The following is a 14,925-nucleotide window of genomic DNA, read 5'->3' as shown; positions in this document are numbered from 1 at the left end:
TCAAATTTCAGTTTCAGTGCTCTGGATCAATGGCATCATGAAAAATGTGCAGGAAGGGCTTCCTTCCCTGTCCCTGAATTTCCTATTTGTGATCAAAACAAGAAACACCTTTCCCCAGAGCACTTATCCATGTTCTGGATTCAATCTGTTCGTTTCTCCAGTCAACAAGAAGATGGGAAGAGTCAGAACTCCCTTGGGATTAATGTTTTTGTGCCATTCACAGTCCAAGAGCCTTCTCTGAAGTATTGTTTGGTCAGTAAAAAGGTCCTTAAAAAACTTAAAGGGGAGTTTGAACTGGACCCTGGGTCTTTTGGGCAGGTACCCAACCCACCAGGCAGGCAGGGCAATATGCATGTAACAAGGAATTCTTATTTCTGATTAGAAACACATCCTATTAGTAAATAAAACCCACATAATTCAGAAATTAGCCCTTCTGAAGGAGAGTACCAAGGTCTTTGGGGTGTCAGAAGTATGGCACTGGTTTGAGGCACTGGTTTTTGAGGCAGTGGTTTCTGGGACACCGGGTCACAGAGAGAGGGGAGCAGGGGGGTCGTGGAAGAGGGGCCACAGGGGAGGCAGAGGTGGTGCTACACAGACAGGATGGGAAATTGGGGGGGCTGCACTTCCAGACCCCCTGAAGGTCAGTGCACATCCTAGAATGACGTTCCCCGGCAAAGCTGCGCTTTGCAAGAGCCGCTTTCGCTCGAGAATCAAAAGCCCTGAGAGGCTTTTAATATTTGCTTGTATTTCACTCCATCAGGAAGAGAGGGAAGAGGGGAAAAGAAAGGAGCAGGATGCCCAAATTACATAATCCAACGTGGGCAGAAGGGTTCGATTGTGTGAGACAAAGGAGAGCACTTGGCACTGGTGACTGATCGTCCCCTGGGTTAAGGCACCTGCCTTCAAATGAACTCGCTTCTCCTCTAATGCATGAGATGGCATTTCCTGAGTTCCTGCTTCCCTGGGTTGCTGTTGCCTGCTCCAGAGTCCACTGCTCTGAACACCATAAACAGAGCAGGAAGGAGGGAGGAATCTGTCAGTCCAAGAGGTGTGATGGCCTCTTGCTTTGCAAACCTGTTGTATCCCCAGGTCTTCACGAAAGGATTGGAGGGAGGAGTCTGTTCTGGAGGGTTTGCCCACACTCTGATGGTCCCTGTGCTCACAGAGCTGTCTGGGTTTCTGAGTGGAACATGCTTCCAAACATCTCCTAAAGGGCACAGAAGACACGCAGGGTTAGGGCTGGTGCCGTGGCACAGACCCACCCACCCAGCTCAGCATCGTTCAGTCCCACAGGGAAACATCACCCTTCCCATCCCTTCTCCACGAGGGAAAGCTGGTGGTGGGAGTTGCTCTGCCTCCAGCTGTGCATGGATAGCATAGCAAAGATCAACGCTGGAACAGATCTCCCCCCAAGACCCAAATGTGGGTGCCATTAATAAAGTCTGTGCTGAAAAACTTGACCAATTATCCTTTTTTTTTGGGTGTGAACTAAACCTGGTTCTCCAAGTTGCCCCCAGTGTGTGGAGACTGCAGGTCTGACTGTGAACCTGAGCTGTGTGGCCCAGAATGCATTAAAGGATTCCCTGTGGGGTAACCTACCTGCTGCTCATCCAGGTGCCTGCCAGAGCTCCTCAGGACAGGGACTTAAAATTATAGTTGCAGTTAACTTTTCAAAGCATTGCAGTTACTTGCAGTTTGCCCAGCAATGGCTCAGGGGAGTTCCTGTCTAATCAATCCCAAACATGACTTCTGATTTCCACCTTACACCCGTGGCTGAAGTGAGCCCTGGCACTAGAACTCACCTCCTCCAGGTTCTTGAACTCTGCACTGCTTTCATCCACAGACTCATCAGAGATGGACAGCTCTGTCTGGTTTGGCCTCTGTGCAGGGAAGAATCGAATCCACAAATTACCAGGGTCAAAAGGAATAAAAATATTGACTAACCCAGGCTCAAAACATCACACATGCTCTGACAGAAATGCCCAGGAGAAGGGGCACAGGAGGAATCCTGCTCCATTTGTTTATCTCCTGTGACTAAGCTGGCATTGACATATCACTCTGCCCAGATATGAGATACCTTAACTTGTTCTTGTGAGATAATTGGCTCCCACTGCCCTGATTCCAACTAAATTACCACACAATAAACCAACCCCTGTTTGGGGAAAGAGTCTGTCTGACACTGTGCCATCAGAATGTGCCACCTTCCTGCCTTGGCCTTTTCTCCTCCCAAGCCTGGGAGAGTTCACAGATGCTGGGATCATTCCTGGACAGGTGAATCTGCTTTGCCTTCATTTCTGAGGGCCAAATTCTGCCTCTGTGTGCAGCTGCCTGTTCCACCCAGCACCAGACTGAGGCCACAGTGCTGGAACAGCTCTTCTGGCTTCTCCAGGACGGGACAACATTCATCTCTCAGCCAAGGGTTTGTTATAAGACATTTACACTTCCGAATTCCCAGGGAAATCCATTCAGTCAGTAGGTGCTTGGCCTGTACACAACAACTAGGAGATGAAATATTTTGTTGGATTTGGGCATTTGCCACTTGAGATAAACAGGAGGCTTTATCAGTTGCAGGAGCAATTTGTTATTCTTCCTCTGTGCTGATGCAGCCTGTAAACCTGATAAGAGCAGTCCTGTGAGCTGGGAAAGCCTGTGGAGCAAATTTACCTCTTCCGAGATGGGTGGGTGGACAACTTCTTTGATATTTGCCTGTGCAAACAAAACAGCATCGTGGATGGTCAGGAAGATGTGACTTCGGTCCAGGCCTCCCTCCTCAAAGACTCCACCTGTGCTGATGTCACTGTACACCTGGGCTGGAGGGAGGAAAAGGCACATGAACGAGGAGGAAAGCAAAGTAGGAAACCTTTGAGGGTGTCTGTGGCTGGCAGTGGCCTCTGAGCTGAGGCAAGGCTGGGGTGTATAGGGAAGAAGCAGGTTTGCTGCAGAAATGAGTGTAGGGATCTATTTTGTTCTCCATTTTTGGAGATGTTCCAACCACGTCACTTCCCAAATGAAAGGACTGATTTCATACATAGAGAACAATGTTTCTCTTCCCTTTCTTCTGTTCTCTTCTCTCCTCTGTTCTGGTTTGGTCCAGCAAAAGGCTGACATCTCACACGGTTTGCATAAAGAACACAAAAAAGTTCTTTTTTGTCTGTCAGGAGCACAGAAATGGAGGAACACATGGAAATGTGTTCTTTGTGGATTCTTACCCTGCACATTTGCCAAGAACACTTTAATCCCAATCTTCTGGTAACTGGAACACAACTAGAAGGGATGAGAGGGGAGAGAAAGGATTAATAAGACTGCTGCTCCAGCTTTTGTTAATACATAAAGTCTTATATCAGGGCTTTACATGTTCTGGGGATGCTAAAGGAGAAAAGCACACAAACCTATTGAGGCAGGTAAACACCTTTTATCAGAGATGCCCAAGGAAGTAGAAGGCACTGCAGCTTGGCTTTGTTTGTAGTGCAGAACTAACCTTGCTCAGAGCTTTCGTGCCCATGAGGTCGACGAAACACACCCCGCTCATGTCCAGGATGATGGTGTGAAAGCTGATGTAGGGTGGTGCTGTCAGCACAGGGTCAACATCTGCCCTGGGCATGACACTGAAGGTGCTTCCCTGCAGGGTGGTGGTGCTGCCCAGGGCCCTGGAGCCCTGAACCTGCCCAGCACTGTTGGCAGGGGGACGGAAGGTGACGTAGGAGATGCTGGCGCCGTTGGCAGTCGTCTGGTTGTTGTTGGTATCTGTTGGAGAGGTGCTTTCAAAGTCCTTCTGGAGCTCTTGCAAAGACAAGGTCTGCAGCAAAGCAGAAATGCAGAGTCAGGGCAGGGCACAACTGCCAGCACAGGCTGAGAGGTGACAGGTGAATGTGCCTGTATCCACTGGCATGAGGTGTTTTAATCTGGGATGACTCCAACCTGGTCCTAGACTGAGTGTCCCTTGGGGCTGGAGTTCGTTACCTTAATTTGGCATGATTCATCTTCACTGCTCAGCACTGCAAACCAAGTGGAACTGGGGTGACTGGAAAATGGGCTGCAAAAGGGCACTTGGAGCTGAAATGCTGACACAGATGCATCATTAGAGAAGGATGACAAGCCTGGTTTCTACCAGATTGTTCACCATGTTTCCATTCTAGCTGTCTCTGTGGCTTTCTCGCTCCCAGGCATTCCCAGTCCTCCTGCATCCTAAGGTTTTGGCTGCTGGGAGGAGTGGAGGTGTGGGCGGGAAGGAAAGGAGGTGAGAGGTGGTGACTGTGGCCAGGAAGAGAATGCAGAAAATCCTACATCAAGGGGAGCTGTTTGGTGGGGACTTGGGATCTTATTCATCAACACGGGAACCTGACCTGAGTTACCTTGTTCTGCTTCAATAAGAATTTTGGGAGCTTCATTGGTGGCTGTGCTGTCCCCTTCTCCTGCCGTTTCAGATACTTCTTCCTGGCCAAGTACACTTTCCCAGGATCCACCCCAGTCTGTTGGAAAGAAACAGTTTTCTTTGAAAAAGCCTGTTCAGACCCATAGTCAGGGTCTTTCCTGGTATTTCCCAGTCTGGCTCCAGCTGTACACCAGGGTGAGATGATCCTGATGGCAACTAAACATCTTCAGCAACTCAGGGTACCTGCACGTGCAGGGAGGAGAGACTTGCAGTAGCAGGATGCCCCTGTTTTGGCAGAGCTTGGAGGAGGATACCTTCCAGGGTTCAGGTATAACCTCTCAAATGAGCTCTACAAACAGTCCTGAAGGTCAGGGAGAAGAGGATGGAAGAGTAAAGGATGGATGTGACCATATGTCACGATCATCCATGGCTTAATTATCTCCATGCAGCAATCCAGGAAAGAGCAAGGGCCATTTGGGATTGGCTGCAGGCAGAAATCTGTCAGGGCATCACTCACCTTGGCTATGACCTTCTCACGGAATATCTCTGAGTTGGCAAAATACAGAGGTGAGCAATAGGTCACAATTTTAATCCCATTAACCTCGTGTACCTGCAACAGAGACAAGAGCTCAGACCAGGCCTGGGTACCAGTGGCAAACAAGGAACAGCACTTTCCCTGAGGATGCTTTATCTTCACCTTACCTTGTTGTAGGATTTGGGATTCTTGTAGATGTCAGTGGAAGTCACTTGGCCCAGGGCAGAGCCGTTCCGGCTGCAGGAAAACAGAGGATCAGCATTAGAGTGAAAGGTGCAGGGGAAGAAAACTGCTTTGATTCGCATTCCACACCAGGATTTGAAAATTTGCTTTATGAGAATACTTTCATTTCCATCCCTGCAGAGTCCACAAGGGGGGGAAAAAAAAAAAAAAAGACTCAGCAGTTTGAGATCCCAGACTGGGAAATGTTAATAAAGGGGCTTTGATGGATTAAAAGGGTGTGAAAACTTCCCGCCGGCCTCTGCACACGCACAGGGCTCGCTCCTTTGATGAGCAGGACTTTCTGCTGGGAGCTGTGCAGGGTGAAGTAAATACCCTGAGACTTCCCCTCGCCTTGGGATGTGCACGGGAGCGGGAATGCAGGCAGTAAATTAGCGCCTGCCATTCCTGTTTGCACATTCCGGGGAGGACACCTGCACTCCCCCGGGCTCCTGCCGCGCGTTCCTTCGAGACACGGGCCAGAGGTCGGTTATAAAACCCTTCATTCTGCCCCTGGGAGGTTCTGCTGTCTCTTGTCGCTGCGCTGGTACTCACAACTGGGTATGGAAAACCACGACCAGCACGGAAAATCCCACGCCCACCGCGACTCCGTAGGGAAGGCTCAGGAAGAAAGCGGAGAGGAAGCTCACCAGCCACACCAGCTGCAGGGAGAGAAGAGCGTGGCAGGTCATTTCACTCTGCCAGGGATGGATGGAAGATGGCCCTGTACTCCCAAAACCATGTGGGATCGATAGACCAAGACCTGAATCCTCCAGAACCCGAATTCTCCGGTGTTTTTGCCTGTTTTCATGCGGAACATCCTTGCTGGGATGTTTGCCAGGAGCCCCAGTTTCTCAGGCGTAAAAGCAGCCAGTGCGTTTCTTCACGGCTGCACGAACACACCGCTCGTTCCATCCAAAAATGTATCAGCCTGGTTAGCCCAGGAAAGGCTCCTGCAGATCACACCATCTGCTCTCAGCCCCAAGAAGCTCCTGCTGGCAGTCAGAGCATTTCAGAAGGAATCAGCATCTCCCTGAAAACCTCCTGAGCGCCTGCTATAAATGGCCCGGCCACAGAGCAGGTTTGATGGCCAAGTATGACAGAGCACCCCAAAAACTGCTTCACCTCCAGCTCAGAGCTCTGACATCTGTCATTTTTATATGCTAGTGCTTGAGCAGCTCCTTCCACATGAAATTAATCCTGCCCCAGCTCATAAACTTGCCCTCTGAGAATCATTATCAGGTTATTTTAATCCCATCCTCAAGACTAATGGAATCTAACTTTGACCTTGGACAAGTCAGAGTAACTGATGACTTCAGCCTCCTAATTTATATGGATTGTGGATATAAATGGCAGGGAAGGGCTTCTCACCATTCAGGATTTGTACTGGGCTCTATCTGTGGAGTTAGTTGTCCTGAAACACAACCAGCCTTAAGGTGATGAACACCAATGCCCTGACAACACCCAGAATCAGTGTTCCCCATTTTGGGACAGGACACTGAATCTAGTTCAAATTCCAAGGAGATTAAGGTCAGGGGAATCCCGTTCACTCCATTGGCATCTGCCTGGTCCCTGCTCTCCCTGCACCAATCTCCAGGCAGCACCAAGCACTTCCACTCAGTCCACCATCCCCTCAGGGGTCTGCCCAGGCTTTGGCCTGGGGTCTCTAAGCCCATGGGGTCGGTCTGTGCTCCCCTGTGTGAGCTCTGCTAAAGGGCAGTAACTTCACTGCCCTCACATGAACTGCCAGAGCCGACAGACCTTCCATCCCAACCACCAGCATCAGCAGAACCTGCTCAGAGATGTGCTCAAATTGCCAACCCATCCCTCCTCCAGCACCTGTTTGAACAGTATTTTGGGAAAGCTCTTAAAGACTCAGGTCAGCCCCTCTGGACTCCTGATTCCTCCGATAAGGTGGTTTGTCGGGACCTGACAGGATATTGGCTCCGTGTCCACACACACCACTCAGCCGTGGGAGTCCTGTTCAAACACTGTCTTTTTATGTCAGACATTTCCAAATTCCGTTCTCACTCCCCCGCACCCCCTGCCTGGGTTTATACATCAACCAGTGCCTGGAGTCCTTATCACTGTGAAGGGCTCTCCTCACCCTGGAGGGCTATTGTGTGAGTTTTTAAGTCATGACTCCCAGATATTGAGCAGGGCCGGTTTGGCTAGTTCTGGGCAAACAGGCTCCTGCAGTTGATTGGCATTTAAACACAGCAGGTAATAGTTCAGGCCTCTCTGATATGTGCTCTGAGCACCAGGGTGCTCAGCTGGGCAGGACAGGCTCCAGGACCTTGTTGGTGAGGGGTTGGAAGTACCATCACACCGAGAGAGCAAAACCCGCCTCCTGCAAGGGATTCACACCCCTAAATGCCCCCCAGAACCTGCTGGTCCTGCCCAGGCCCCACACAGCCCTGGGCTGGGCTGCCAGGCGAGGCAGGTGATGCCTCCCACCACCCCAGGCACTCACACAGTCCAGCTTGCTCTTCTTCCACAGGTAGAAGGGATCAGCCAGCTGCTTGAGGGAGTTTTTCAGGTTCACTGCAATGAGGGCTCCCAGGACAGACTGTGGAGGAGAGGAGATGGTGTCAGCCAGAATGTGGATGTGCCATGTTTGGCAGCAGATGCTTTCTGCAGCATCTGCCTTCCTTGGTCCGGATCCCACAAGGAAACGGGGAAGGGTGACGCTCACAAAGATCTCGCCTGAATCTAAGTAGAGTATTTTAGACTATTCTCTGACTGTAATTTAGACTGTTGTTTATTATATCTGCCCAGACAAGCTGTGGCTGCCCCATCCCTGGAACTGCCCAGGGCCAGGTTGGACCTGGGCTAGTGGAAGGTGTCCCTGCCCATGGCAGGGGGTGAAACGAGATGAGCTTTAAGGTCCCTTCCAACCCCATTCATTCTATGATTCTGTGATTCTTGCTTCCAGAGGCTCAGTGCAGACAGGTCTCCAGGCCAGGAACAAACCCCCTCCCATGCAGCAGTTTGCATGAGGGTGTTTTTGGAGCCAGACTGCTCCTTCTCTTGGGTGTGTGGAGCCTGTGTCGCAACAGCCGCTTGCACAGATGTTTGTGTTACCTTTGGAAGAGGTTCCAGGTAGATTCCCAGAGACAACATGGTCACCATAACCACCAAGGCCACAAAGAAACTTGCCACCTTCAGAGAGGAGAGAAATCACTTCAGCAAACAACAGTGTCTCCCCAAACTCCCCAGGGGTCTTTCTCCTCCCGCTGCTGCAGCCAAGGGCACAACTGGTCACTGCAGTATTTTCTGTGAGCAGATGATTGCCTCTGAAAACAGGCAGTATTTTGCAGATCTCACGGATAACCACAAACTTCCCTCACTGGTAGCTCTGAGAGCCAGACTGGGAATGCAGATTGACAGCTCCACATCTGTGACCAATCCAAAGAACCACCCAGAGAACAAAATGGGGTTGGAGAGGGAGGAAATTCTCCTTTAGCAACAGCAACATGGAGCACTCGAATGTGAAGCTTCTCCAGACCTGCAGAGCCACGTCAGGCTGGCACAGCACGTGGCAGCTCAAGGGTTTGTGCTCAAGGAGGGTCATGTAGGGAAGAGAGGTGGAGGAGGAGAAGGTACTAACTTGGGATTTTGCTCCTGCCCCATCCACGGCGAGAGTGACAGAGAGAGCACAGCAGATCACGTGGATTTTGAAGAAGGATCCAAAGAAGTTGCTGCAGCCCAGGGCCAGCATTTCCTGCAGACATGTGGAATATGGTCATCACAAAAAACAGCTTTGTGGCCCATCCTGCCAACATGTGAGAGCAGCCAGGAGAGCAGGTGCCTGAGTCTGGGGTCTGTGTGGCCAGAGAAGGGCCCTGTTTTCCCTGCAGTGTATCCCAGACCCTTTCTTTTCTGCAAGAGCTGGGATGGGTTCTGGTACAGCAGGGAAACCTGGAAGCACAATTCCACATAAACACGTTGTCATCTGTTGACACACTAAGGGCAGGGCTCCATGTGGTATGTGTGGCTGTTATTGAAAGCTGCCACTGTGCCAGTGATGACAAAAGAGGATTATTTAATGTCCTGCCTCCCACAGTATCTGGGTGACACACCAGGAATCCAGGTCTATCTCTGCTCACTGAGAAATACATGTGCCTGTTGTGCTTCAACAACCTGCCGAAAAGGCCGTCTGTGCCAGCAGAACCCCCGGGTCTGGAGGGAGAGCAAGGCAGCAGAGCTCAGCTTAAGGCTCCCTTCCCTCATCTGGGCTCTCTGCAGCCCATTGGAGACGTGTCTGCCGTGTCCTTTTGCCCCCACGTGGCACTGTGCCACCTGAGCCTGCCAGCGAGGGGGAGCAGCTCGTCTGGTTGGAGCGCAGCACGTCCGAGCGCTTCTCCCGTTCACGCCGTGAGCTTTTCCCTTCACGCCGTGAGGTTTTCCCTTCACGCCTGAGAGCGAGAGGAGCAGTCCCTGCCTGCGCCTCCCAACCCGAGTGTTACCTGGTTGGGGTCCACGTCGTAGCCGTGCTTGGCTGCCAGAGTCCTCCCCATGGCCAGGTTGATCACGTAGCCCACGATGGCGAGCGAGAAGGCCGTGCCCACCATGTCCTTCCACTTGCTCACCAGGGGCAGGGAGGGCTCTGGGAACCTGCACTCAGAGCAGAGTTGTGACGTGAGTGTCCGTGGGCCAGCGGGGTGGGTGAGGAGCTGGTGTGCTCAGGAGTGACATAACCCATGTCTGCGCTGTGCACAGCTCGAGTGGGTGGTGGGGGTTGTGTAACAGCGCTGCCTGACAGTCCTGGAAGGGGACTGTCACACAGCAGGGAAGAGTGAGGTGTTTTCCAGGTTGCAGGAGGAGGAGGAGGAAGGAAAACTGTCTGGAAGGTGAGTCAGAGCTGCACAGGCACTTACCCCATGCTGATCTTCCCGACGATTGACATGCCATACTTCTCGGGCATGTTAAAGCTGCCAGAGATTGCAGTTGCAACTATTACCTGAAAGGCAATAAAGGGAATAAAGAGCAGTGAGTGAGGAGGAAGAGCTGAGCTGGCTCAGAGCACTAATCTTGCTGTGCTCCTGGGGCTGGCAGAATAAAATCAGCACCAAATTTGGGCGAGGAGAGGAGAGAACAGTCCCAGCAGGAGTTATATTCCCCATCCCCAGGATGCAGGTACAGGGATGAGCTGGGAGTCACTGGTGTCCTGCATGAGGATGGCCCAATTTCTGACCCCAAGCCACATCATATTCACTGTGTAGACACTCTACATGATGTGTCTGCTGTGACCAGCAGGGCTGGGAGGGGAGGGTCCGAGGGACAGCCTGGGTGTCACTTACAATGATGATCTCCATGGGGATGGGCATCCGGATCTTCTTCATGTACTTGAGGTTGAGCTCCTTGACAATGATCAGGAGCACAGCACTGACCAAGGCATAGACCAGGGAGGCCAGGTTGGTTTTGGGCAGACCTTTACAAATGTCAATGAATGTCTAAAGGGGAGAGAAGAGGAGGAGGTGTCACGGGGAACCAAAGACTCTGGGCAACATGGGCAGCACAGCAGAGAGCACTTGTTACCATAATCACTGCAAACACCCTGAGATGGGAGGGGAGATGAGATGGGATGAGATGGGATGAGAGAAGTGCTGGAAACTTCTCTGAGGGATCAGCCACCAGCCCTGGGCCTGTGCTGGTGGTTAAATGCAGTTCTGCCTGCATCAGTGGAGGATGCATCCATGGAAGATACAGGAAATCCAGGGAATGGGCAAACCTGCTCACAGGGGAAGTTTCTTTTGCTAACGGTTGTAAATGTAAAGCAACACAGTTCACATTCTCCCCAAATCCCAGTGCCATTTAATGATTTCTTATTGGAAACTCTCAGACAGGGGCTCACCAGGGGCAGGGTGGGCTCTGGGAACCTGCCCTGCAGGGCAGCAGCAGGGTGTGCAGGGCAGGGCTGGTGGATAGATTCCCCTTCCCTCCGCCCTTCCCTTCTCTCCAAGCCCCCCCTTTCCCTCAGGGGGGGTGCCAGCGATGCCTGAGGGGTGGTGGAAGGTGTCTGCCCAGAGCACCCACTTACGTAGACGATAGCTAAGGGCCCGGTGTAAGATGGGACTGTCAAGCCGAAGACGTACTTGAGCACGGAGATGAGGATCTGCAGCCCCGCCGCCGTCATGAAGCCCCTGATGAAGGACTCGGAGAGGTAGATGGCAACAAAGCCAAACTGCACGAACCCCAGGCACAGCTAGAGGGTGGGACAGATGAGGTGCCATCAGAGCTGTGACAGCCCCAAGTGTCCCTTTGGCACCGGTGTGGACAGAGGAGGAGGAGGATGGAGCATCTCCCACGGGTGTTTCCTTGGAGGTTATTGGATGGACAAGATCCCCCCCTCTGGAGGGGGACAGATCCCCCCCGGCCCAGCTGCCCCACAGGGCTTTGGGGGGGATGATCCCCCCAGGGACAGCAGCTCCAGGGCAGTGATCCCCTGCATCCAGGACAGGGCTGGGCCACCTCTGGCTGCGGGGACAGCAGGGACTCTTAGGAACAGCCTGTTCCTAAAGCTTGGCACAATGTCCAGGGGATTTTGGTGGGACCCAGCCAGACTGAGTGGCTGCAGAGGTGCAGAGGTGTCAGACAGGCTGCTCCCTCCCACACAGCCACGGGCTGGGCTGTCCTGGAGCAGGGATGGGGAGAGGAGAGCTGCAGGGTGCCACCACTGGCTGCCATCCTGCCCTCACCATGTGGAGAATTTCACACTGAGACCAAAGCAGGAGTGGGATCCCCCCAAACCCCCATTTTGAGGCATCCTGCTGAGAAGTGGGGCCTCTTCCAGCATCTGCTGCCACCATCCCTGCTCCAGGGAGAGCTTGGCTGACTCCCCGCGGGTCAGAGGACGCAGCAGGGGTGGTACAGCAAGTCCTTACCTGTATGAGGGCTGTCAGGCAGGCTAAGGTGGCAGAGATCTCCAGCCTGGCCGCCTCCAGGGCCGTGGTGTTCACACTGGTCTCGTTGGTGGTGTGGTTGAAGTACTGGAAGTCCGACTCTGGAGCCAACTCATTGCAGATGTTGCCAACAATAATGCTGATGACAGCAAAGGTACCTGCAGCACAAGACAGTGAGGTCAGGAGCTCTCTCTAGGGAGCATCCTGTCCTGGAAGGCGCTGGGGCAGGTTGGGCTGTGCAGGCCGAGTCACCCAGCCTGTCACCAGCCCCACAGAGGGATGTGGCCACAGTTCAGTGGGGTCAGATCCTGCTGTGCAGCCAGAATCAGGGATCCCACAAACCCCTGACAGACCAAACAGCCCCATTCTGGGACACACTGAGTATTCCCAGCCAGTATTTAAGTGTTTTGTGCAGACAATTGCTCTGCAGACTCTTACCTGGGACCATCTGATGGATTCCCCCAAGGAAGAAATATGGTACCAAGGGGAAGAAGGAGGAGTAGAGCCCATTGACAGGAGGCAGATTGGCCAGGAGAGCAAAGGCCATCCCTGGAAAACACAAGGGAAATGGGCACTGCAAAGAAACATAGGAACAACCAGGTTGGAGGTAGAGTTTGAGTTTATACATGTCAGCAGGAGAGGCAGGAAACCTCCCCCAAACTGGGCATCAGCATCGTCTGCAGACCTTGAACTGGCAAACTGGTGCTCCCTTTTGGAGACCCAGCCAGTCCTCACATCTCACCTTGTGGCACTTGAATCGTCCCAGCACTGAGCCCACCGAGGACATCAGGCAAAATATAGTCCTTAATTTTATACTTGGGAAGCCACACGAGTATCGGGAACAGGCGAAAGAGGGTGAGTTTGAATCTGGAAGCCGAACACCTAAAGGAGATATAAAAAATAAAAGCAGATAAGTAAAGAAGGGAGGAAGCAAGGGAGCTGGGAAGTGAGCAGGGAAGGATCTTCCCAGGACTGTCTCAACCTTTCTCCCTCACCAAATTCTGAGCCCAGAGTTTGGGGCACTTCCCTTCCCTACAAGGCCAAGATTCCTGTGGTTAATTAGCTGTACACACAGTGGAGGGTTATTGTGGGGACCTTCCTCATATAGTGAGAGGTCCCCAATGCTGCCACAGCTGGAACCTGCAAAAAATGAAGGATTTAGCTCCCCAATATCCTACTCCCCTTCAGACAGGGGATAGGTGAGCTGTGGGGAGGAAACACAGCTCAGAGATTCATGGGACAGTTGCACAGAGCCAAAGATGAACTTTTTCAGGTGCTTGGTCACAAAAAACCCTCCAAGCGTGTCTGAAAAAAGAAGATTGTTTCTGGATTGACACGTGCAACATCTCACATTTCTTCTTGCTAACGTGCATGTTTATTCTTTCCTGTATTACTGCCTTCCTTTTTTCCAAGGAAGGAAGATAGATTTCCAGGAAATGCATCAGCAGGGTTATTCATCTTTATTTGTGTGATTATAAACCTTTCTTTAAGTTGGTATTGGTTTTGATCAGGAAGCTGATAAAAGGAAAATACAGATGAAAAGCTTAAAAAAATAATCCACAGGCCAATACCCACATCACCAATTGTACTCTTTTCACTATTCAAGAAAACACCTTGGGAAACAGAACCCCAAATCCCAAATGCACTTAGTGCAAACTCTTCTGCTGATTTGCCTTCCAACCCAACAGTGAAAAGAGCCACCAGTTTCACTTGCTTCAGTACAATTTGCATTTCTCCCATGCCCTTTCATCCATCAGAACCCTGAAGACCACGGAGAAGGCTTCCCGGGATAAAAATGGGACCTACATCCCCAGGTCTGAGTTATACCCCAACTCCAGGTTAAATCTACATTTACCCCAGCTATGGCATTCTCTGTTACCTGAAAAGGCTTCTCAGTTTTTCCCCAATGGGGTAAGTTCTGGCTTTCTTCTCAAACTCCTCGTCGAAGAGGCTGACGGAGTACGCGGGGCGTTCCACGACATAGCGAGGCCTGGCCTGGCTCATCTCTGGGTCATTGAAGTTTTTCCCAGAAAAAAAAAAAAGGAGAAAAAAAAGCAAAGCCAAGAATGTGAGTGGAGCTGGCCCCACCTGCAGTATAACAGACCGGACACCTCCAGCGTCTGGGAGCCCTCCCCGAACTTCTCCACCCTAAATAGTTTCCCCGTGGCGCAGAGGCAGGTCCTGGGAGTGGCTTCTCCCAGCTCCAGGGGCTGCTGCTCCAGCACAGGGAGCTTTACCAGCTCCTGGGAGGTGATGCTAATGAGTGATGCCGTGCAAAGGGGACAGAGCCATCCCGGATTGCCTGGCACAGAGGGTTTTAGCAGCTCTTTGGAAGTCGATGTTAACGAGTGATGCCGTGCAAAAGGGATCCAGCCGGTCCTGGATTGCCTGGCAGGCGAGCAGGGATGTTAATCTTGGCTCTGCCAGCATCTGCCTTTTTGCCTGGGGCGAGTCACTTGACCTTTCTCATGCCTCAGTTTCACCATCGGTGGGGTTGCCAAGACTTTGCAAGGCTGGGCAGCCCTGGCACGGTTTGCAATGGGAGATACTGGCACCACGATCAAAGGCTGTTCCCATCCGAGGTGTTCCTGCCACACTGCCCGGTCCCATTGTCATTCCACAGCCTTCCCAATCCTCTCCTGCCGTGAGAGGCCGTGGATGAGTCCTTGGTTTACTCTAGGAAGTGATGTGCAGAGAGATAACTGTTGCTAATTCATTTCAGTGATGAAGATGCCAAAACATCTGGGCAGACTAGTCCTGCCCCGTATCTGGGTCTCACCAGAGAGATGATGAACTCAAGAGAACCCTTATTTTACTATTACCAGCCATACCTGGGAAGAGGGGAGAATCATCCCAAACTGGCCAGGTTGGGAGGGGAGGGAGGAAGTGGTCAG

The 14,925-nt window shown here is 51.9% G+C and overlaps 1 protein-coding gene across 1 annotated transcript; it reads right to left on the bottom strand.

Moving 5' to 3' along the window:
* Window positions 1–732: 732 nt before the first annotated feature.
* On the bottom strand, window positions 733–14,050 carry SLC26A9 (solute carrier family 26 member 9). Its single transcript, XM_027659829.1, has 20 exons — window positions 13,911–14,050; window positions 12,774–12,913; window positions 12,470–12,580; window positions 12,014–12,189; window positions 11,170–11,334; window positions 10,430–10,582; window positions 10,007–10,089; window positions 9,596–9,743; window positions 8,737–8,850; window positions 8,211–8,288; window positions 7,600–7,695; window positions 5,682–5,788; window positions 5,075–5,144; window positions 4,890–4,982; window positions 4,353–4,469; window positions 3,479–3,796; window positions 3,210–3,264; window positions 2,665–2,810; window positions 1,803–1,880; window positions 733–1,207 (listed from the first exon to the last, which is right to left on the bottom strand). The coding sequence occupies exons 1-20, from the start codon at window positions 14,033–14,035 to the stop codon at window positions 1,160–1,162; spliced, it is 2,421 nt and encodes an 806-aa protein (XP_027515630.1). The 5' UTR covers window positions 14,036–14,050; the 3' UTR covers window positions 733–1,159.
* Window positions 14,051–14,925: the final 875 nt, after the last annotated feature.

Source organism: Corapipo altera, unplaced genomic scaffold, assembly GCF_003945725.1.
Source record: "Corapipo altera isolate COAL_440 unplaced genomic scaffold, ASM394572v1 77b, whole genome shotgun sequence".
Classification (NCBI taxonomy): domain Eukaryota; kingdom Metazoa; phylum Chordata; class Aves; order Passeriformes; family Pipridae; genus Corapipo; species Corapipo altera.
The sequence above is the reverse complement of the archived record's forward strand: the minus strand, read 5'-3'. Positions and strand labels throughout refer to the sequence as shown.